At 43.5% G+C, this 25456-nt stretch overlaps 1 protein-coding gene across 1 annotated transcript in view; it reads right to left on the reverse strand.

Moving 5' to 3' along the window:
• Nucleotides 1-25456, reverse strand: part of LOC147903233 (exocyst complex component SEC5C-like) — a 115462-nt gene that overhangs the window by 88682 nt on the left and 1324 nt on the right. The window contains exons 3-11 of the mRNA XM_087373001.1: nt 20065-20210; nt 19696-19826; nt 10976-11170; nt 10760-10887; nt 3536-3694; nt 3192-3296; nt 2985-3059; nt 2729-2866; nt 2021-2209 (exon numbers count right to left, since the gene is read on the reverse strand). Of these exons, the coding sequence (XP_087229127.1) occupies nt 2021-2209; nt 2729-2866; nt 2985-3059; nt 3192-3296; nt 3536-3694; nt 10760-10887; nt 10976-11170; nt 19696-19826; nt 20065-20210 (1266 nt within the window). The remainder of the gene's footprint in view (nt 1-2020; nt 2210-2728; nt 2867-2984; nt 3060-3191; nt 3297-3535; nt 3695-10759; nt 10888-10975; nt 11171-19695; nt 19827-20064; nt 20211-25456) is intronic.

Consider the following 25456-nt stretch of genomic DNA (forward strand, 5'->3'; position numbering starts at 1 on the left):
AAGGATCTCTCTTGGGCAGTTCCTAGTCTCTTCACACAGACTTCGTATCGAGAGCAACAGAGCAGAGCGGTTACCCACGGAGAGGCGGATATGCACACTGTGTGACATGCAGGAGATTGAGACAAAGGAGCATTTCATCTTCAAGTGTCTTGTTTACCATGAGATCCGAGGGCATTTCTACTACCTCTTCAGAGATAGTTATGGGATTTTGGCCCGTTTCCTCTCCTACCCAGACCAATGGTGTTTGGCTGGATTCATTCATGAGGTGCTTAGACACCGCGAGAGGATACTCCGAGCACGGAGACAGGAACAGACTTCTTCCTCGACTGATACCTCTCAAAGCTCTATCACGGAGTTCTTTCAGCCAGATCACATAGACCCCCACGAGATGAGACCTCGACATGACCGTGACCCGGAGCCTATGACCCGACAGCTCAGACAAAGGGTTGACACACAAATCATACTTGGGGTTGATACACAAATCATACTTGGGGACATCCCCTCCTTGTTTAGGGTCGGAGCCCCGACCGATGGGGTTCACAGTGGCCCTGGTTAGACGCAGAGCTACGACCATCAAACATACCAGGACTGCACCCTTGAGGGGCCGACAGCGCTCTATTGCTGACCTCATGCCTCCACTTCCACTGCCTCATCCATCCTAATGTCCTGCTGCTGATGATGATGATGATTATGATGATGTCGACGATGATGCTGAGATTGATATATATAGTCAACTATCCACATGACTATGTTGTACTTAGGAATTAGTACTGCCATTTTGCATTCTGCATTGGTGTGGATGCTCGTTTAGTAGCTCCACTACCACAGCTCATTGTATCAGGTTTTTCACAGTCTCATAGACCCATCGGTCTTCCGAAGACTTTAATAAACTCTCTCTCTCTCTCTCTCTCTCTCTCTCTCTCTCTCTCCGCCAACACCAACACTTGTTTCTACAGTCAAAGAGATGATCAATACTCAGGTTAGCTCAGCCAAGGAAGAGATGGCTATTGTGGCCAGCAATAAAATAAATAGAGCAGATCTCTATGCCGAAGTTAAAGAGCACGAAGCAGTAGTAAATAACAAGAAAATATTACGCATTGGGGGGCTGCCCAAGGATTGCTTTGGCTGCTCTAGTGAGGATGTAGATTTCACAGAAAATGAGAAGATAATATGCCTCAAGAAGAATATACCACAAATTGAATGGGATGAAACCCACATTAGCTACATCGCTCGAAAGGGAACACAAGTGCAGGTTTACTTCAATGAAAGGACAGAGAGAGTCAATATCCTCCAACAAATAAGTTGAAGGGTACAAAGATATGGATATCCGAGGGGCTCACCTTGACTCAACTCAAACAAAGGAATAGTGAACTCACGTCAAGGATGCACGAAAAGCTGGAAAATGGGCAGTCTACCGAGACGGAATTTTGATAGCATTAATTCAAGATTTCAAATCTAAATCTAAATACCCTCAGTCTTAAACTGATGTAATGAAGGCCATTTTGATATAGGACTACAACTTAGATGTGTGCTAAAATAAGCTCGAGCTGAGTTGCCATGTGCACTCCTCGACCCTCTCTGGTTTATCCAGATGATGTAAGGGTTTTGTTTTGTACTTGGTACTTTGTCCCATAATCCCGTGAGGCTTTCTGCAGACATTAATCTCTCTCTCTCTCTCTCTCTCATTGTATTGCGTAGCACTTAGATGATATTCGACGATGCCTCTTCTTTGTGGCACGTTGATTTTGTGCTATCTTGTATGCAGAGTTCTTGATGTCCCATGGGCCCATTTTGGCCTTTAGTGGACAATAATACACTTTCTTTCTTTCTTTCTTTCTCTGTGCAAATGGGTGGGCGTGGGCATGTGCGAGTGGCCATGAGTGTGGATGCGCATGTGTGCGTGTTACACATATGCATACATGGCAACTTTGCGTTGTTCTACATGCGTTAATAATCACTGTTCCTAGTATTGTTAACTTTTTGACAAAAGCTGCTAGCAGTATATAGGGAGTTAATTTACTTTTGCAAACTTGCCATTGAAAATGGCCAACGCCAAACGCCAAAAGGTGGGCACATGTTGAACCACAACCATGGTGAGCCGACGAATCAGCCTGCTTAACAGAACATCCGACTGTTCAGCCATAGACTCTCTAGTGCTCCCATCTGATTCTTCTTGTTCACCTAGCAGCAACGAGTAGTCCACCTCTGACTGCACCATACAAGAAATAAATGGATTGGCATTAATAGAAGGTTCCTTTCTTTTGCAAAAAAAATAAATAAATGGATTAGCTATCCTTTCATATGCAACAGTTGTCCCAAAAGTTTAATTCTTTGCCGCCGTTAGATACACAAACTGTTTTTAAATTAACAATGCATTCAAAGTGAAGTAAATAGCAGCGAGTAATAAGAGTTTTGAACAAAATTGGTTTGATATGATCTTTCAATGGCAAAATTTCTGAGTCAAATTCCAGTTTGCTGGCATCCAATTAGCACAATGCCTTTCCACTGACAAAGCTGGAGTAACGATGCCATTTTTACGAGTTTTACTTCTGTACGAGCATCATTTGTCAATGTATTAGGCTCAAGCTTCATATATTTAAAGTATTCACAGTATGTGCTTCACTTTCTGGTATGGATAAGTTCCTAATTCAATTCAACTGAGCTTCATTGCACAACCAAACGAACCTTGAAAAGGTAAGGCATGGGAATCGTTAAAGGGCTCACATACAGCCTTGTTTGATTCTCGTTGAAGCTGCTTCCACCGAGCATCAGATTGAACTTTCGCCCTTAAATGCCTGTGCAATTCATCCATTCGTGCATCATGTTCCACTGAACAACCCTCCAAAAGGGTTTGAATTCGAGAATACTACAGAAGCCATCACCCAACTCTGTAAGGAACCAATCCACGCTTTGGCTGACACACACGTCATGAGAATATGCTAACATAACAAAACTTGTCATAAAGAGGACTGTTTAGGAATTACCTGGACACTAAGATAATGCCAAACTGGGTCAGAATCTGGCTCCAGCTCCCATAGTAACCGGATAGTGCTCTCCAGCTGTTCAGCACAGAAAAGAACACTGACTTACAAACACCACCATGTAACAACCCATACACTAGAACATGGATGCTTATAGTTTTTCCCTGCATCCACATACAAGTTCAATTTACTCTGAGAATTATATATTACATGAGAAAACTCCATTTGGGGATCTTCCATAGACTTATACATCTTGTCTTTGAACTCCGAGATTACTTTATCCACCTCTTCAAGCACCCTTTTCAATATTTTCACCTGTGCATCCACCCTACAGGTCAGTTAAGTTTACAAACACCAACATGTTTGCAATATATATATCCATTTCTATTGAAAGAAAACACTTTTGTCTCACCTTTTCCATTCATTTCCTAGAGGGTTATCTGCCTTGTCAACTGCGAATTGGGTCTTCTATCCACCATATGAAATCTTTAAAAACATGTAGGACAGAATTACGAAAGCACAATGCATGCCTCGTATGGAAAAGTGGAGCTTACATGAGTAGGGAGCACTAGGGACTTTGCTTTCTTGTATTCTCGAACAGCCAAGTCATACTCTCCTTTGCTGATGTTAGCACGAATAGTGCTTGGAAGGTTGAAAAGTGTTCTGAACCTCTGAAGCATTCCCTGGACTGATCGTATACGTTCTGCCTGCACCTGCATGTATAACAAAATGTAGTCTTCATGCCACTCTGGGCTTGCTTGATAGGCTTTGGAAAGATCTTCGTCATACTAATGAACCACAGAGCTTAAACCCAGTCCCAGAAATCAATTGAAATAAACAAGTAGTCCCCTTCTAACAGTCAAAATGCATAAAACTAAAGCTTAGGAATCTAAAAACAGCATCAGACATCATGAGATGATTCAAGACTCCACTAAACATTCCTTGCAGGGTTTGTCAGATGTAATATCAATAGTACACTTAAGGTCTCTTTGAAATCTACACCAATCTCGAATGCTCCCGGGACATAGGTTGACATTTTTATACATCCTTAAATTCTTTCTTGAGATACTTTCAGCTCCTTAGTTTAGAAGAGACAAAACACATTTGCTTCAGAAACCTTGGCTGCGTCTGATGGTGTTACATCAGTGTATAGCACTCTTGGAACGTAGGCCTGCCATGCTGAGATATAAGCATCCGCCTCCCACCCCCTTCTCCCATCTCAGTTCGCACAGGCTTGTCAAGTGCATAGCTTCATTTTCTGGCATAGCATTTCGTGGAAATGATCACCTCTCCCCTAGGGGAAGGCTGGAATGTTTTGCACCCCGATGCATTACAGAACACTAGCATCACTTTTTCTCCCAAAAACTTTACCCCTTGTTTCTTACAAGCAGATGCAAGGTTGTACCAATCATTAGAGGCGTATCAGATGTAACTCAAAATCCCCTAACCTATTTCTGCCTAGACTCACAAGATTCACTAGAAGATGCATATGACCTCTGAGCCTACTGAAGAGGCAATTAGCCCTGAGGGAACCCCTCAATTGCCTTTAGTAAGTAGGATTTTAGGATTCTAAAGTCTCAAGAGTTGAATGGAGAGATTTTCAAATTGAATTTGAAAGAAAGCTGCAAATTTTGGAGTCCCACAAAACTCTCAAGGATAAATTCCTCCAGCGAAAGAATTTGGATCTTTGTACAAAACATCTTTAAAGTTTGGAACGTCTGGGACAAAGAAGTCATCTATAAATCTCCTAATCTGACTAAGGTTATGAAGAACGATTGAACAAGTCTCACAAGAGATCAATCATTGCATAAACTCAAATTATAAGTAAAAGGTAAAAGTTTGCTAAGAAAACAGCACGATTATTGCCCATCTGAGTACCAATGCTTTGTTGGAATAAAGAGTCTCCTAGAGTTTTGAACAAATTCAAGAAGAACTTAACCAGCAAAGGACGCTTTCAGCATCTACAACTTTCGTGCACCTTTTCTTTCTCAAATGAAGGTCTTGCTTTTCATCCAACAAAAATCAAAATGCAAGGCTGATTTTTCAACTCTTAAAACTTTGCATCTATGTTTTTCATATCCATAATTGAAAACTTGTGTGAAACAAGCTTTCCTATTCATGACTCCAAATCTTCCAAATCTATCTTGGTATAGAGTGTAGTAAAATCAAATGTTTCAAGCAAGATTGAAGTACACTTCTCTTCTACACTCCAAGAGGAGTTTAAAAACTTTATAAAAAGTATAAATCCCAGTGAATAATTCAAAATCCAACTTAAGTCTACTAGAACATCTGTCGGAATTTTAGGAGCTGCAGCTTGCCCCCTGTGCAAGCAGAAAAGCGCACGCAACTCTCTCCGATACACAAGAGTAAACTGAACCCACAGACTGTAAACAAAACAGGAAATAGAGCAGCAAAGAAGCTTCCAATTTAATGGCGGAACTGCTTTATGGTAAAGCTACAAACATCCAGAAGGGTGCTGGTCAAAATACAGTCAAGAAGGACTGCGCAAACTGAGGTACAGTTAAAGAGGCAGTGCTCCAGAAAACTTCTGCTCCTGCGTGCCTTTGAAGGGTTGGCACGCAGAATAGAAAGGCTGTGACCCCTCTTATATAGGGCAAAAAACCCTAGAGAAGTGACTGACTGGGTCTGCCCCAGCCAGCCGACCCGGTCAGGTCTGTTGACACGACCTGGTCTGCCCCTTTTGACCCAACTGTCAAGTCGGTGTTTGATTGCCAGGTCATGTACAGTCCCAAAAACCTGCGCACAGAGCAGTCCAAACAGACGCATTTCACGAGCATTGTTTGCTGCCCATTTCTCTGTTAACAGTGGTTGCTGTGACAACCCTAATCCATTATCTGCTGTACAGTTGCAGACCAGCCTCCCTAACCTGCTTAAGATGCACTACCCTGATGTCCTGCTCATATGGGGGCTCACAAGTGAGTAAGTGATCTTTCTTAAGAACCCCTCTCACTGACTCAATGTGGGCCAATACCCAATCGCCAAATGAGATGCTCCATCTGCTCATGAGAAAGAGCTTTGGTGAATACATCAGCAGCATTTTCTTTTGTCGGGCAGTAAGTCAGCTCGATCAAGTCATCCATGATCAGCTCTCTGATGAAGAGGTAGTGAACCTTTTGTGCTGCTTCACCTAGCATGGCACATGGGGTTCTTCACGATCGCAATGCAGCTCTGGTTGTCGCAGAAGATCTCCACCGCTTTGTCCATAGAACCTCCATGTCTTTGAGGATCCACCTGAGCCATAAATACTCGCATAATGACATAAAGGCTGCTCTTTACTCTACCTCCATAGATTAAAGAGCGACTATGGGCCGCTTCTTACTTAGCCAGGAAATGTCTCTTGACACAAGTAGAAAGCAGTAGAGCCAGTCATGGAACGCCAAGTGTCCCCATCTCTGGCCCAATCCAAATCACATCGTACCGAGTGCACCCCATCTTGACACATGTCTCTTCTTTGCTCTTTGCACTCTAGGCAATACTTTCTTGAGAAATGAAAGTCTTCTCATCCTGCTGCCACATCTCTATCCCCAAAAAGTAGTGCAACAAGTCAAGGTCACTCATTTCAAAACCTTCATGCATGAGAGTCTTTACCTCCTTTATCTTGTTGCTGTGATCCCCATCAGGATAAGATGAACGTAGAGAATCACAATCATTCTCTTGCCCCCCTCTGAATGAATGTATAGGTTTGCATCCGACAGGGTTCGAGAAAGGCCAATATGTGTGAAGTAATTATTGATGCATTGATGCGATGCTCGAGGAGCCTGTTTCAGCTCGTAGAGCGCCTACTTGAGTTTGCACACCATGGTTCTCTTAATCTGAAAGTGATGTGGCTGCTCCACATAGAGTTCCTCCTCCAAGTCTCCGTTGAGGAAGGTAGACTTTACATCCACCTGTGGTGGGCAGCTACTGCTATCAGTGTCCAAATGCTCACCATCCGGGGCCGTTGGTGCAAAGGTCTTGTTGTAATCAAGAGCTTCAACCAGTGAGTACACCTTGGTCACCAACCTCGTCTTGTACTTGTCGAGTGTACCATCTAACTTGTACTTGGCTTTACAGATCCACTCGTTTCATCACCTTCTGTTTGGTCGGCCTTGGTAAAACTGTAACATAGCGTGAACGTAAATTCAAAATTCTTATATTTGTGCCTAAACATCATGATCACATGTGTATTTCTTCTCAATGGCAGCCATCCCAGCCCCCATTGCTCTCTACCGCTCAAGGAAGTCCTTTGCCTCCTCTAGGTCTTTGACTCATGAATCAACTTGAAAGGAGCCATCAAAGCGTAGGTTATTATGAGAGCTTTGTGGTTCCTCTGAGAGCTTCTCTCACCATCCAAACTCGCTTTAGGATATCAGTAACACCTAAGTCTTCCATGGTCTTCATGTACTACCAAAATAGTCTCTTCTCTTTGGCCGGAGTCTTCTTCTTTGCTTACTCTGCGCTTCTAGTTTTGAATCTGAACGTGCCAGACTTGCTTCTACTTTGTTTGCTTTGGTATGAGGCACCACCGAGAGTAGCACACGTGCAGAGCCAGTCTCATTGTCAAGATGGGGCTCAGTCTCTTGGAAGACTCCGTCCCTGCTGACCACTGCCTTCTTTGCTTCTTTGTCGTATAGTCGATAAGCCTTGGACTCGTCACTATAACGAAAGAACATGCATTTCTTGCTCCTCGCATCCAGTTTGCTTCTAGTGTCTTTGTGGACATGCAACCATGCTTCAGTATCAAAAACTCTTACGTGCTTGACGATAGGTTTAAGCCTCTACAGGTGTCTTCGCCACAACTGCTTTAGTCATCGTCCTCTTAAGGATGTGGACAAGCGCATTCACTACCTCTGCCCAAAAGGACCTTGGGACATTCTTGCCTCTCAGCATGCTCACGCACATTTGAACTATGGCTTGATTCTTCTGCTCAAGCACCCCATCTTGTTGGGATGTGCAAGCTGTCGTTAACTTACGTTTGATGCTAATCTTCTCAAGTAAGATGTGAACTCATCTGATGTAAATTATCCCCCTCAGTCTGTTAATGAAAGTTGAGTTTCTTTCCAATTTCTTTTTCTACCTTTGCCTTCCATTCCTTTAATTTTCAAAGGCTTGCCACTTCTTAGAAAGACATAAATCCAAGTCATTCTACTAAAATCATCTATGAAGGTAGTACTCTGACCTTGAAAGTGATCTTGTAGGCATGGCCCTACAAATATTTGAGTGAACCACCTCCAATGGCTCTGCGGCGCGATTCGAGGCCTCCGTCAAGAATGGTGATCAGTATGCCTACCTTCCATGCAAGCTCTACAAAGCTCTTGCTTGCTTGACAGTTGCGAAAGTCCATCCACATGCATGCCTTGCGCATCTCTTCTAGAGCAGTGTAGCGGTTGTGTCCGAACCTCTCGTGTCATAGCTAAGATATCCCAACATCCCCTTGTACAATCATAGGACTGATTTTGTAGAGTCCTTCTAACTCAACTCCTCAAACGATCAGTTTGTCCCTTATCTTGGATGTGATGATGACTTTTTCCTCATCAAAGATGACTCTCATCTTTTTCTTTGCAAGCTAGCTGACAGAAAGTATATCCTTACAAAGGTCTAGGACATATAAGACATTTATCAATACCTTGTCTTCATCCGTGGTCATCGTGAATGGGATGCTACCAATGCCTTTGATGGGCAGCTCCTCCTGTCCCCCACAGTAACAAATGAACCAGTATTAACTCCAGCAAGGTTCTTGAACCACTGCTTCGTCTTGGTCATATTCTTTCAGGCCCCACTATAGGCATAACAATTGTCTCCTCCGTTGGTCACTACAAGTGATGAGCAATTCTCAGTGATTTTGATCATGAAGAGTTACTCTAGATGACATTGGCAGATTCCGACTTGTTTTCTTCCTTCGACTCATCAGCTTCCTACATTCACATATACCTTGACACCAACCTTTGCAACATAGCCATAGAGAAAGAAGTTTCAAAGTTTGTTATCCAATTAGAATAATCTTTAGGGGTCCAAAGTCTCTTATCACATTGAGTTTTGAATCTGGTTGCTTCAAAACTAAAAGAAGCTCCCTGGTTGACCTTAGTGGTAGCTCTCGATATCCTTGAATAAATTTGGTGATTCTCAAATAATTTCATCTTCACCTACAAAATGTTATATTTGCAATCTCAACTAGGAGAAGTTTACTCTGAAGCAAAGTCATATGCTAGTTGTTCTATACCTCAAAAGGATTTGATTTTGAAACATCAAAAGTTATACGATTTGATTAATAACATCAAAACTTTTATAAGTTTTTGGGGTTTCTTGGCAACCCAAGTCTTCCTTTCTTTTTGTAGCTTGGAAGTTTCATAAAAACCCTAAGAAACCTAGATTCGTTGGCTTGTAAGAGTTCTCTAAGTAATGTCTCAAAGTGGTTGAGTTATTGCTTCAAGTCCATATTACCAACTGTCCATGAACTTTGGAGAAGCCTATTGAGAGAGGCTGATGTTGTTAGATAGATAATAGAGAAAGTTCAATGACCCACCTGTGAGCCTCCATATGAGGAGGGCATCAAGGCAGTGCATCTATAGGCAGGTTATGTAGGCTGGTCTGCAACTGTACAGCAAACAAGTCCTTGACTGTATTTTGCCCTACACCCTGCTGGATGTTTGTAGCTTCACCCAGCCACTTTCGTGGTGACCTAAACTGAGTATATTTAGGAAGCTCCTTTTCTGCTCTACTTTTTACAGTTTGTGGATTTGGTTTACTCTTGTGCATTGGAGAGAATTGCATACATTTTTCCATATGAGGAGGGCATCAAGGCAGTGCATCTATAGGCAGGTTATGTAGGCTGGTCTGCAACTGTACAGCAAACAAGTCCTTGACTGTATTTTGCCCTACACCCTGCTGGATGTTTGTAGCTTCACCCTGAAGCAGTTCAGCCACTTTCGTGGTGACCTAAACTGAGTATATTTAGGAAGCTCCTTTTCTGCTCTACTTTTTACAGTTTGTGGATTTGGTTTACTCTTGTGCATTGGAGAGAATTGCATACATTTTTCCAGTATGGACCATCCTCAAACACATCTACGAGATCAAACCGCTACGAGGATTGTCGACCTCAAGACATGGCTCTACAACAACATGCACATGGATGAGGACTCAGTTCAGGAGAACATCACCAAGATGAAGGTGGTAAGAGATCAACTCTTTGCAATTGGTCAAACAGACTGATTCGACCCAGATTGCTATGCTCTTGCTTGGCATGCTCCTAAGAAGCTACAAGGATTCCATAACAACTGTGATTGCAGGGCAATGGTTGGTACCGGTCACTTTTGAAGGATTAGTGCCCCTCTCTTGAAAGAAGAAGCTCGCGAGATGAAGTTCGAGGGATCTAGCTACAAAGCCTTTCTCATGAAGGGGAGAGTGAAGGTCGAACCCTTCAAGGGTAAGCCATAGTCTGATGGAGACTCCAAAAAAGAAAAGTCAGATGATTCCAAGAAGTGCTTCTACTGTGAGAAGCTGGGGCACTTTTGCCAAAGATTTCGGATAGAGGAATCTTGTCTTTCAGAGAGGGGGTGGATTTGCACCCATTTCTGTCCTTTCTACCACTTTTCTAAGGGAGCTTTTCTTGAAAGGCACAAAATTTTGACTTTCTTCTTCCAAGGACGCATATCTATTAAAACGCCCTCATCTCTGTGCTATCTACACCGCCACATGACATACTGAAAACTTGTTTATGAACAACAGCATAACCTACCATGTATGTTTAAAGATATTTGGACTGCAAATTTACCATGTACCTGTCGTTCAAAGAGTGGCCCAAAAGCTCGATTTGCAACTTTATCAACTTCATATATAGAACTACTCAAGTGAACAGTTCCAGCACCTTCAGTATCTGCTTCAATTTGTTGCAATTTTGAGTGTATATCTGCACAAAGGAGAACAATCAGCATCTTATTTCCAGCAACATCACAAAGGCAAACTCAAAATTAAAAGTAGGAAAACAACGTACGCACCATCAATGGTATTTTTGCAAGAAACAAAGCAATCAAAATTTTCTTTGACAAGTTGTTTCAATTGTTGCTTTCGACTTTGCAGATCCATCTTCAATGATTGCTCGCCAGCCTCAAGTTCCCCATGACTAGTGTTCTGGTGGATACGACTTAAGAAAAGCTTAGGGTCGAATTTCTCAGAGTGATACATGATTTTCTCTGAAGAAGAAATTATTGTTCATCAGAAGAGAATATGCCCCAAATTATTATCTTTTCCAAAAGAAAATGCATAAATTACAAGAAGACAATACAATTAAATATGAGGAACCAAGACATGAACACATTAACTCAAAGAAGGTCTAGAACATAAGATGTTTGATGTCTCCTTCATAGAGAGGATGCTTGCGATGTGTGGAGTAGGTATCTACTAAACTATGTCAAGCTATGCACCTCTCATGACCTCTAAGCTTGGGGGTGAACTTTCTAGATCATCAAATCATAGATGTCAGGTTCATCCAAAGAGTCAAAAGAGACATGGCCAACTTTCAAACATTGCTCAAAATACATCAAGGAAAAGTGTAAGTTGAGCAATATGTTGGGAATTTGACACAATATTTAGGAGCAACATTATCACCTTCCAAACCTTGCCATGTGAGGAATGAGAGAGAGTGAGAGTAAACTTCAGCAAACTTACATTGAGTCAATGATATGTACCTGTAAGATCCAATCATACATTTCAGATTTTTGTTGTTCTAAAGTTTAGTTGTTGGGGCTTTTGCACCCCTGTAAAATATTTTGATATAGTTGAACAGCGGATCACCACTTGGACAAAAATTCAAACAATTTGTATGTCCACTAAGGTGATAGAAAAATATACCTTTGTAAGACTAGAATATATCCAATCGTGAACAGTTGATCACCGCTTGAACAAAAATTCAAAGAATATGCTTGTCCGCTAAGGTGAGTACACCTTTGTAAGACTAGAATATATCCAATCGTACAAATTAAGGTTTTTGTTCTAAAGTCTAGTTGTTGAGGCTTCTGCACCCACGTAAGATATTTCATTATAATTGAACAATTGATCACCACTTGGACAAAATTTCAAAGAATTTGCATGTCCGCTAAGGTGATAGAAAAATATTCCTTTGTAAGACTAGAATATATCCAATCATACAAATTCAGTTTTTCGTTGTTCTAAAACGAAGACGAGAAAGAGGAAACATCATATAGAAGCTCCTCACTGTTGGGGCTTCTGCACCTGTGTAAGATATAGTTGAATAGCTGATCACTACTGGACGAAAATTCAAAGAATTTGCATAGAAAAATACACCTTTGTAAGACTAGAATATATCCAATCGTACAAATTCAGATTTTTGTTGTTCTAAAGTTTACTTGTTGGGGCTTTCGCACTCATGTAATATAGTTCGATATAGATGAACAACTCATCACCACTTGGATAATAATTCAAAGAAATTGCATGACTAGAATATATCCAATTGTACAAATTCAAATTTTTGTCATTCCAAAGTTTAGCTGTTGAGGCTTCTACACCCGTGTAAGATCTTTCGATATCATTGAACAACTGATCACCACTTGGACATCCAATCGTACAAATTCAGATTTTTTATTTTCTAAAGTTTAGCTGTTGGGGCTTCTACAACCGTGTAAGTGTTAGAAATTACCCAACAGAGGGTACGCACAACGGAAGACTGATAGTAATGCCCAGGAGCTCACACACTGTAGTGTGGGATGTGGAATCACAAACTTCTTAACTTATGTGCATAAAATAGATGTATAGACTCATCAATAGACAATGAACCAGCCAGATAGAGAAACCACCAAAATAATATATTTCCGTCCAAAACTATGGACACAATACAAAAGAGAGATCCAGAGTCCCACCAATGGTGTGGTCCTCTGATCTTACCACAAGGTACTTCTCCTATCTGCTGGCTATCTCTAGACTCGAGCCCGCGTGCTCCTTGACGAGCGTCTGTAGACTTTCTGTCCAGTGTGTCCTTCTCCACCTTACTGCCTGTGAATCAGCCTAGGTGGGCAGCCCCTACCAAGCTTTGTCTGCAGCACACAGGTCCCTGTTCCACTGCTCCAACCTACTTGTGAATGGCTGCTCCAGAAGGTATGATGATCTCAGCACCTTGCTGCCCTAGAAGACATCCAAGGTCCAGCCCCTTCCTGGCTAAGTCTGCAGCACTTGTTGCCCCCTCTCACCTCCTGTAGATAGGCCCATAGAGTAGGATTCCTGCTGCTCCTTTCTGCCCTGGAACTGCTGGCTGCTGAATGATGAAATGAGGCAAGTGCCTCTCCTTTTATAGGGCTCAAGGCCCCCTTGAACCAACCGACCAGCCAGCCCTAATTGGGCCGACTGGCTGGTCTGTAGCAGCCCTAACCAACCGACCAGTTGGTTGGCTGGTTGGCTGCCTATCCAGCCCTATTTAGGGCCATTTGCTGGTCCTTTGTTCCATGCAGGGCCCAGCCCCTTAGGACTGCTTACCCCGCCACCTGCCAGCCCTGCTTGCAGGCCATAGACCTGCCCAATACCTGCTGCAAAAGTGCGACTCCATGCTGCTACTGTTCCGCCTCTGTTCAGCCCTTGTCTGGACCCTGGCGCACCTTGCACACCTTCCGTACACTGCCCTGCAGCAGCCCGTACTGCTCCGTATAGTGGCTGCCCCCTTTCTCTGGGCATACCTTGCCCTAGGTCTCCCTCCCCCATGCTCTCCTCATTTGGGGGCTCACAGATGGGGAGGTGACCTTTCCAACACCCCCTCTCACCGACACATCTCGGCCCAATGCCAACACATCGATGACGATGCTCCAGTAACTCCCTGGTTAGTCCTCTGGAACATTTCGGTGTCAAAATATTTTCCTGGCTTTTCATCCAGTGGGTCCCGCTCCACCAGGTCTGGTTCCGCTTCCGTACACCACCCTGGTACACAGGTCCATCTTTGGTAGCACCTCCTGGCACCACCTCCTTCAGTCACGTTCCCGCCTTTAAACTTGAGCAATCCAGCCTCTACGATCTTCCAACTGTCCCCCTCATAATGAGTGAACAACCTAGAGTCTTCCAGGCACCATGCTCTAAGGGTTTGTTTCAACCTGTCCTTCCTTTGGCAAGGTCTGCAACAAAAGTACATCTCCAGATAACCTGGACCGCGAACTTTAAACGCACCTGACTAAAACTGAGTCACCCTCCTTCTCGCAAGGGCACAATCCTCCAGTCGTGGAAGTCGATTCCCAAGAGCTTCTGAATCAAGGTCGTCCTTCAGCAAGGTCCCTGCCTTCAGGCTCCCGCATCTGTGAGCCTCCTACTTGGGCTCTGATACCATGTTAGAAATTACCCAACAGAGGGTACGCACAGCGGAAGACTGATAGTAATGCCCGGTATGTGCAATCACAAACTTCTTAACTTATGTGCATAAAATAGATGTGCAGACTCATCAATAGACAATGAACTAGCCAGATAGAGAAACCACCAAAATAATATATTTCCGTCCAAAACTATGGACACAATACAAAAGAGAGAGATCCAGAGTCCCACCAATGGTGTGGTCCTCTGATCTTACCACAAGGTACTTCTCCTATCTGCTGGCTATCTCTAGACTCGAGCCCGCGTTCTCCTTGTCAAGCGTCTATAGACTTTCTGTCCGGTGTGTTCTTCTCCACCTTACTGCCTGTGAATCAGCCTAGGTGGGCAGCCCCTGCCAAGCTTTGTCTGCAGCACACAGGTCCCTGTTCCACTGCTCCAACCTACTTGTGAATGGCTGCTCCAGAAGGTATGATGATCTCGATTCTCAACACCTTGCTGCCCTAGAAGACAGCCAAGGTCCAGCCCCTTCCTGGCTAAGTCTGCAGCACTTGTTGCACTCTCTCACCTCCTGTAAATAGGTCCATAGAGTAGGCTTCCTGCTGCTCCTTTCTGCCCTGGAACTGCTGGCTGCTGGATGATGAAATGAGGCAAGTGCCTCTCCTTTTATAGGGCTCAAGGCCCCCTTGAACCAACCGACCAGCCAGCCCTAATTGGGCCAACTGGCTGGTCTGTAGCAGCCCTAACCAACCGACCAGTTGGTTGGCTGGTTGGCTGCCTATCCAGCCCTATTTAGGGCCATTTGCTGGTCCTTTGTTCCATGCAGGGCCCAGCCCCTTAGGACTGCTTACCCCGCCACCTGCCAGCCCTGCTTGCAGGCCATAGACCTGCCCAATACCTGCTGCAACAGTGCGACTCCATGCTGCTACTGTTCCGCCTCTGTTCAGCCCTTGTCTGGACCCTGGCGCACCTTGCACACCTTCCGTACACTGCCCTGCAGCAGCCCGTACTGCTCCGTACAGTGGCTGTCCCCTTTCTCTGGGCATACCTTGCCCTAGGTCTCCCTCCCCCATGCTCTCCTCATTTGGGGGCTTACAGATGGGGAGGTGACCTTTCCAACAGTAAGATATTTCAATATAGTTGAATAGCCGATCACCACTTGGACGAAAATTCAAAGAATTTGCATGTCCGCTATGGTGATAGAAAAATATATACCTAGATGAATCCATGAAAATTCCCAAACTCATCCTCTAAAAACACAACATAGTGCAGTTTCAATCTCATGATAGTCACTCATAAGATTGAAAACCATAAACTCCATCACGCATAGCAGGGACTAGCTACTATAACATCCCCACTGACGTCATCAGCGCCCAACAGTGAGTGTAGACCATAGTATGAAAATATGATTTCACACATACAGATCCACACACCCACACATACGTGAGCATCCATTTATACAAAGTCTTCCTACTGAGTTTCTGTCGGCACTCCAGAGGTGAAGGGCAGACTCAGCCATGACGATGGCTAGCACTAAAGGAGAAGGCTAATCAAAAAGTAGTCCAAAATCTCTTCATTCAAGCTACAACCGCTTGTGAAGTCTAAACGATTTCATTTTAGTCTCTCCCAAATGAGCATCTAAAATATGCCTTTGTAAGACTAGAATGTACCCAATTGTACAAATTCAAATTTTTTGGTAATATAGTTGAACAATTGATCAGCACTTGGACCAAAATTCAAAGAATTTGCATGCCCGCTAAGGTGATAGGAAAATATACCTTTGTAACACTAGAATATATCCAATCGTACAAACTCAGATTTTTGTTGTTCCAAAGATTATGACCAATGAGCCAAAACCCTAAACCTAGCCCCCAATTCAATCATAGGACAACACATGGTAACCATCCAATGGTGCACAAAATTTCTACTCCACCATATGCTAGAGGATCTAGATACCTTACCCTAAGTAATGTCAAACTTTAGATCTGACCCCTAGACAATGAGCTACAGAACCCTGAACATGGTTACAACTTACACAAGTCTTGGTCGTAGTTAACAAAGTAAACTAATGTTTGCAACACAGCTACAACAATGAGGGTTTAACCCTTCATTCACCTCATAAACCAAAATGGGTTGTAATGACAAAAGTACAAAAACAAAATTTTAAAAGAAGCACTGATTGATCCATAAATGGCATCAAAAATACCAAAAACCAAGGTTAACTTCTAGAATTCTTCCTTGATGCTTAGTTTTTGATATCCTACAGTCCACACATATCCCTACACCATTAATACTTCTTCCCTCCCCAAGGCTTTGTGAAGATATCGGCTACTTGCTCATTTATGGTGGGAAAAATGAGATCCACCTCCATCACAATTGTTTTTTCCTCCCTTAAATGGAAGCACTGTGGCATTCATGTGGGATTTTTAACTAGGCATGTACAGGTTCCATTGACACAAAACACCGATGTACTATACCTCTGTAGCACCCCCATTTCTCTAAACCTCTACCTTGTGGCTTGAAAACCTTGCTCCAATATACAACCAAGGAATTGTCTATCGGCTTTTGCTGCTCCACGTTGTCGTGCTTAATCCAAGGGAAAACATGTAGCTTCTAGTAGAGATCCTCTCGTCTACTGATCATGGCCAATCTAAATCCATGCAACTCCACGTCTTCACATCTGCTCTTTACCATACCCGAATTCACAGTATCCTAAGAAACATCAAACGTTCTTGGCTCTAATACGTCTCTCTTGACCTTGCTAGCTCACCTTAGGGATTGCACAAGAGATGCCAGGCCTAGTAGTTATTGAATGAGCTTATATACCTTTGTAAGACTAGAATAAGTCCAATCATACAAATTTAGATTTTTTGTTGTTCTAAAGATCAAAAATCTACACAAAAAATAAAAGAGAAAATAAAAGAGAATATGAAAGAGAAGAAAAAAGAGGTAAACAAAAACTTTTAAGAAAAACAAAAGGAAGACATACTTAGCAAGCAAAGCAACACTTATGTCGTCATCAGTGCCCAAGCATAAGCAGCTATACTGGGTTTCTAAAGACCTGCAGAGTCTCTTGGGCAAACCCAGTGCTTACTAAAATACGTCAAATAAACAGAAGAGAAAGAAAACAAGAAATAAAGAAGAAAGGAAGCAGGTGACTAAGCAAAAATAAACAAGCAAGTCAAGAAACAAAATCTTCCAAAAAACTGGAAGATCGCTCTCTCTCTCTCTCTCTCTCTCTCTCTCTCTCTCTCACCCTCACCCTCACCCTCACTCTCACTCTCACTCTCACTCTCACTCTCACTCTCACTCTCACTCTCACTCTCACTCTTATTTAAAACGTAAAAGCCTAAATGGTCCTTCACACTTATGTATTGTTTCCTACAAAGAGTCAAAAATACATTTCTAACCTGAATGAGCTTCCCCACAACCTACTTGTAAAGTGTTGCATCCAATAACCTGAATTGTCATAAGTTGTTAGTTTATCCCCCCTCCCCTGCAGCTCATACCCATCAACTTTGGTCCCTCCGAGGTTCAGCCTGCTCACCCTCGTCCAGCTAATCTTCCCACTCTCATGTAGTCTCCATCCTAGTTCCCCCCAACAGCCACTGGCCGGCCCCTTACCAGCACTTCACCCAAACCCCCAGCTAGGGGCCCCTCTGCCTCAGCTCCACTCGGACCCCAATCCTAATGACATCCTCTTCTTTGTGCAACAATGGCCCCAAGCTTGCCCAATCTACCAGTCCTGGTACAGCTCAAGCGGTTGGGACCGTGGAATGATTTGGAGATTCTCAAGGCTTATCCTTTCACCCTAGACATGTATCCTTTCACCCTGGAAGAGTAGCACTATTGGGCCGATAAGAAGCACATCCCATCCCTTTTGTGCTTTCAACTTCGCAACCTCTGGAACAAAACAGTGGACCCTAACAATATTTGATCAGGAGATAAAGATCAATTGATGAATATACTAGAGCAATGGTTTGGTAAGCAGTGATGGGCTCTTTGAGCACGTATAAGCATAGAGGCGCTTTTCAACTCTCTTTCACACAAGTTAAGCTCAGGTCCGAGACTCCAGAGAAGCCAGGGAGAGGAGTTCACTAGACTAGATCTCTCAAAAGTTAGGCATGACTTCTTTGACCTTGATGGCTTGGGCCTACAATGTGGGATCAGAGCCAAATTTTCCACTCACCACCATGGCAATGACTTGGACTACTCTCCACCAAGCCTGCCACAAAGTCCAGCCATTCTGAGATTGTCACACACACATTGGGATCTTAGAAGGCCTTGTTCATCACAGCCCCTGGTTAACCCTATGAGTTGGGATGATAGTCAGTTGGAATGTGCATAGTCTCCATGATCTGAAAGAAACAAGCACAGCAAATTGATATTACACCATCTAATGCTTCAAGAGCACATGTTCTCATTGGCAAGCATTCACAGAATTGTGTGTCGAGAGGCCTGGAGATTTGGTTCTCAGTAGTGGGATTGAGTGGAGGTGTTTGCATCTCGAATATTCAGCCCCCTGCATTGCATATTCAAAATCCACAAGCTATGTGCACAATCTGAACCCTAGAAACAAAAATTATGATTGTTCTTAATACTTGTGATTTTCATCAAATCTCCAGCTCAAACACATGATAAGCTACATGAGACCAAAATATTTTTACTGAGAGCTGAATTATGCAACTTGGCATAATTGCTATGAAACACTGTTTTAAAATTTAAAATTGTAAGGAAGTTTAAGAATGTTGAACTTTTTTCAAAAACTCACTCACACGATAAGCTGCATGGGAAACGAATATATTTTACAGAGCTAAATTATCCAACTTGGCATAATTGCTATGAAACACTCTTTTAAATTTAAAAATTGTAAAGAATTTCAGAATGTGGAACTTTTTTCCTTGGCTTCAAAAAGAAAAAATAATCAAAAGATAATATTAATTTCCAAAAGAAGAAATATGCTTGGCAGTGGCAATCAAAAAGAGTGATCACCAATCGGTGGAATGTGTTCAATACAGTCATTTACTGTATGAGGTTGTATTTGATCGTTTCTTAACTCAATTCCATAATCCAATTCACTAGAGCACAGAACATTAAAAATTTGTCTCATGATGCAGCTCGAGCTTAGAAGAGATTCTTACAAACTACTTTTAGTTTGGAATAACATTTACTTCAGAATCAAAACCTTCATATCCATCCATTCTGATAATTCACCCCCCATTATGCACAGCAAAGTTGCTACATCATTTTGAATTCCAATTCAATCCTATTAAATCACAGGAGAAACATCAATGATAATTATTATCCATAGGTATTACTTTAGTGCAGAAGCGACCACAACATTGCATCGTGACAACTGGTATTTAAAGACATGTCTTTTGTTATGGAGAGGATGACGAAGCTATCCAAATATAATTACCTCTGTAGGTAGGATCGCGTGCTTGACCTGAATCAGCACCATCATCCTTTGTTGAGGTGGAGATCTGAAGAGATGATTGTGAAGAGACAGAGTTGTCTGTCACCAGAGTTAAACTTCTGATGTCTATAGCACTGTTATAGAACTACAAGCCGTCAGACCATGGAATGGTATAAAGCAACGCCTACAACTTCAAGCTCAGAGATGGAAATAAAGCAAAAAAACACAAAGTTATTCAAATCGCAGCTATGCCTCATTTTCATTTTCTTTGACGGTATTAACAAACCTGATAAGGCAAAGGAAGGCACTACACACAGTTGTTATCAAGCTATATAGTTGGACTACAACCTTATATGAGATTGACATACTTACCCCAGTCCCAAGGGATCGATGAAGTCATCACCTCGAGGAAAAGTGTCTGCAACGACACTTGTCTTGCGTTTGTACGTAGGAGCCCTTTTCAAATTTGGAGCAGCTACAGACCTTGCTTCTCGCATCTCTCTCACCATCCTCACCAGCTGTAACATGTAAAAGATTTCTTGAGTTTCATTTGAGCCAACCCCAAAAACACGCATAAGTGCAAGTTCTTTAACACTCATGCAAGTTGTGGATCTTTTGCAAGCTCAATCAGGAACCGGTTTGAGCATATATTGAGACTACAAGTCTCTATTCTGAAATTCAAAGAATGTTTCTAGCCCCTTATAGAAACCCTAATTTTAAACGATTTTGACATTAAATCTTCTAGAAACCCTGATTCAAAGAATGTTTCTAGCCCCTGATTTTAAACAATTTTGACATTAAATCTTCCGAAAGGAGGGAATGGCTGATACATATTTTCCAAAGTATCCCGAGCTTGCTTGGAAGTCCTAGAAGAATGGATGCGAGGTATAATGAACCTCTTAACAGACAAGGCAATAAGAGAGATAGCCTGGGCATCCCTGACAACCCATCTCCTCTAATCCTGAATAGATGTACCTGGCCTTACTGGAGCTTGCCGCCTATCACGTGCATTACCTCCTTGCTGAGGCATAGCAGAAACAATAACTGCATTTGCTCGGCAGGCCTCATCAACTGTGGCATAGCCCCTTAGACTCTTTGCAACTAACAGATTCTTCATCATGAAACTCCACACAGAATAATCGGTGCCATCCGATTTATCCTCCTGGGCTGACCCCAAAAACCTCTCCCCGGATTCTCGTTCTAATTCTGAGCCATCTTCAAAGATGAGCCTCAGGCTGAAACAAAAATCCACACGTGACACTGAAGCAGAATATCACAAAGTTGCACGTGCTTGCAAAATACCCCAAACACTGCAACAGACGGCAAACACATGCGAATGCCCAAATGCCACTGGATCTGGCTACAAAATGTGCAATGTCCTGCAAATGTCTGCCAATCTCACTGAATCTGCTTGCAAAAACCCAACCCAAGCTGCCAAATCTACAAAACCTTGATTTGAGGTAAAAGCCCCAAATTTCTCACTAAGATCCGAGTGGAAAAGTAACTGAACCTGTCAAATCCTGCAGACCACATATTTGAGGCAAGAGCCCCAAATAAAACCAGTGGCACATGGTGATGAAAAGAAGAGAGATTTTCTTCCAAATATTGCTGAGATCAGGTATGCAGATCTAGGTGGAACGAATCGTATTCATGTCTAACATTGAGAGATAGTCTGATGAGCCAGAGGGACAAAAAGCCTTTGTGAAGATCGAGGAAAGCATTATTTGCTTAGACTGTTGCTCTTAGAACAAGGCTGACATCACTTGCATGAAGGAGGTGTCTTTGAAGGGACTTCTAGGATCAGAACCAGAAGAGATAAAGAACACTAAAGATGGCAGTATAGAGTTACACGTGAATGTTGTGGGTGCCTCCGGGTGGTGCCTGGCTTGTTTTCAAAGCAACCAACCATAGGGGTGGCTCAATGGTATGTATATTCTATATGCATAAATTTAGACTCCAGGAGTTTGTTTTGGGTGAAGTGTTTGCCTTGTGTTTCTCAGACATTGAGAAAATGGAGGGTAAAAGCCTTCCCAGTCGACAGAGGGGGAAAGTCTTGTGGAGCTGGACTTGGAGGAATAGGAGGTGCAGATTTAAAGACCAAAGGTCAAGGACGTCTCCAACTTGTTCCTGAGAGCTTCTCTATGGAAGCTGTCGGAAATTTTGCTTTGACTAGTGGTTGTTGGCCCATAGTGGGTCAGGAGTCACCTCCCCACCGGTGAGCCCCAAATGAGGAGGAAGTGGGGGGAGGTGAACCAGCAGCAAGACTGGGACAAAAGAGAGGCCATGTGGGCAGATCCAAAGGCTGCCACATGGGCAGATCTGAGTGTACATGGAACCTGCCATGTAGGCAGTGTACAGGCTGCTGTAACAGGCCCTGCAGAAGGCAGTGGACCTGTACGGCTCTGCTGTATGGATGCAAGACAGGGAAGTACTGGGCCATTTGGCATTCAGAGGCCAATGACTGGTCTGCAGCATAGGCACATGGCTGGAGCAGCTGCAGCATGTGCAGCACCATGCGGAGCAGCAGGAGCCACAGATTGGGAACTTGTAGGCCTGTAACAGGTTGGCAGGAAGCTCTGCCAGGTGGCAGTCTGTAGCAAGGCTTAGGCCTATAGAAGCAGGGGCGCCTGCCACATGGCTATACAGAACAGTAGACTACTGTCTGCAGTAAGGTCAAAAGGACAGGGTGGTTGGGCCAGCAAGGATCTGCCACATGACGGACTGGTCAGCTGTTACAGACTGGGTCGGCCCAGTCTGTAGACTAGTCGAATAAACCCTTGGCAAGACCAGCATGGCAAAAAAGGGCGCCATTGGAGGCCCTTCGATATCATTCTGTGCCTTGAGTTTGTTCTACATCCAGAGAAGCAGAAGATCAGAGATCAGGTCAGCTTGTGTGTCATATTTGAGGCTGCATCCAGAGCAGCAGAGAGGCCCTCCTGCTTTGTAGAGCAGCAAGGAGATCAGAAAGTGCAGCATCCAAGCAGCCCAATGAAGATCCCTTGGAGCACACACGCTGACAGAATTGTTAAAGGTGCCAGGAGGAGGTAGAAGACAGCTCTGCAGGTGCCAGGGATCCACATCTATGCACAGCTAGATGGCAGTACACTGAGCACACTTTTTTACCCGTCATTGGAGCAATCTATATCACATGTCTTGCTGATTTTTTCTACTGTGCATTCTTCAAGATCCTCTCCTCTGTCGCAGGACTGATGCCTGCTGCCGGGGTACAAGGGGCAGCTGTGTTAGCCCCGAAGCTTCAAGGCAGCCCCACGGGCTGCTCAGCCTCGCCATAAGGGGCCCTGAAGCAGCTGTGCGCTGCTTGTGAAGCAGCCTTGAGCTGCTAGGCATCAAGGCTGACCTTGGTGGCCAGCCCCCTCAATACCTCAAGGCCCGCTTACCACCTCCTAAGCCCTCGCAATCTGCACCGAACCTGTACCTGAAAGAAGATTAGCAGATCACCCAAGAAAGGACCAAGAAAGGCTGCCACTATGGGGACAAAGGAGAGCTCACCCGACCAGAAAACAAGAGGAGAGAAGGACCGGAAGTATAGCCTCATCTGGACGAAGGCGGAGAAAATAGAAGAACCAAGCGCCAAGGCTTGCATATCAATACTCAAGGAAATATGTAAGATGCAAGACACAGAAATTGAAGGCCTATGCAAGACGCTGAGAGAGACTAGAGAAGATGAGCTCTCAAACCTCCGAGCGCAAATGCAAGATGAAATGAAGAAATAGCAAGAGGAGATGCAAAACAAATGGACGTGTGAGAAAGGTAAAATGATGCAGGACAGTGTCTGTATCTATCTCTACATACACTCTGTGCACAACAGAAAGCAACATGATTTCATTTTTGCTTTATATGATTAATGGGCTATGTTTCTATATACAGGGATGTTCGCTACAGAAAGCAGCCTCCGTCTCTGTTTTCTAACACTTAGGACCCCCTTTGACCCATTACCTGGAGACCCAGAAAGAGCCTAGCTCTTCATGCCATTGCAAAGCTTCAGACGCATCACAAAGCTCCTGACAGGAAGGAGCATCCACCCCTACTCATGTGGTGGCTGCAGGGATCCCTCTCCCTATTTCTTCTCTTTCCCTCCGTAACTCAATTTTGCCCTTTCTCCTCATCCACCAGCTTGTTCGCAAATTAATAAGACAAGAAAAGGATTCAAAACCCAATTCTTCTACTGCTGCATAGAACTATTTCAAATCACCAATCAAATAATCCTTTCCATGGATTTTCCTAGCATCTTCACATGTTCTTGAAAATGAACAAAAGCTGCTGTATGAATATAGTCGATAGCACAGGTTGGTAAAACTCATCTTTCCAATCTCAGGTCTCTATCTAGGGCAGAATTTAGAATGCGCAATTCGTGGCATCCCATCACAAAAAGACGAACACCAGAAAGTCCTTACTAGAAGTAAGCCTTGGCATCACAGATCACCAAGAAATGTCACCGTAATACATTCGTACACTCGACAATTCACCACCTTTAGATGATCAAATAAGTATTCAATTCCCTGAATACTCTCTGCTGGTATTGTCGAATTCTAACTTTGTAATGATGTCTCCTCTTTGATCATTTCAGTCGTACACAAGCCTATACTTCGTAAGACTCCAAGCTAGTGGTACTGAAGATCTAATCCTCTCAGCTCTGACTATGACTTTACGTCTATAAGTTAGTTACAAATTAAAAGTATGCTCTGCATGATTAATTATTCAAAGCTACCACTCACAACTAAATCAATCAGCTCGTCCAATAAGATATCTTGAGTCTTGACAAGTTTCAATCTCTAAAGCTGAAGAAAGTAAGTCCTTTCCTCATGCTTGTAAGATAAATTTTAATTAGTTGTTGGTCAAGCAAGTATCTCTTGTCACATCATGACAAAATTCCTTTTTTTCTTGAAACAGTATGAGAGGACAGCCGCATGTGTGTGACCATATGCTTCACATGATGTAAGAACTGGGCAAGGCTAAACAGCCCACAGGCATTGAATCCCGCGATCCTACAACCGAGAAAAATTAATGATGCTGTTTCCTGAGGACGAGAACCAAGCAGTGTCAGAAGCATTTGTTTCATATTTGAGACCGCCACACAGAAGACTTCTCTTACATACTCAGATGACAAAACTCCGATGCCAGCATCCTAGATGTGTTCCCGGAACATATTCATGCTATCCTATGTGTTAGCGAGAGACGACTTTGGTTCAAAGTAGTGCCCAGGCGAGGGTAAAAATCCCTCACACAGTTCCTCGCACAGTTGGCTACTGGCATGGGGAAGGGTACAGAGGCATCAGTCTAAAGGGTCCCTAGAGATCAATGCCCAATATGAGAAGGATGTTTAAGGACACTCGTAGGGCCTACTACAGCAGCAGGATCATGGCAGCATGCGCCCGCAAGACAACTGCTGCCTAATTGCATGGCTGCTCAGTGCTGGTTCGAGTGCTGCTAGCTGCTTTTGGCCGATGGAACGAGGGCTACAAGGCCCTGCTGACCTTGCACGTAGTCAGCTGAATAGCAGGGGATGACCCCTGCAGACCTGACACTAGCTGGCTGGGCCCACCTGCCATGTGGCTGTTGCTATTTTGACTGTACCTGCTGTCCACACAGACCTCCTGCGGCTATCTGAAATGCCTCGTGGCAGGTAACAAATGGCTCCAAATAACACTGCTCTTTGGCTGCAAGAGTGCCCTGAATTCAGAAGCAGCTCCAAGTCAGTAAATGCGGGCTCAGGATGGACAAGAAATCATGAAATTGGGGCGCA

This window comes from Dipteris shenzhenensis, chromosome 3 (assembly GCF_047967505.1).
Source record: "Dipteris shenzhenensis isolate YYH24624 ecotype China chromosome 3, Dip_SZ_1.0, whole genome shotgun sequence".
In the NCBI taxonomy this organism is placed as follows: domain Eukaryota; kingdom Viridiplantae; phylum Streptophyta; class Polypodiopsida; order Gleicheniales; family Dipteridaceae; genus Dipteris; species Dipteris shenzhenensis.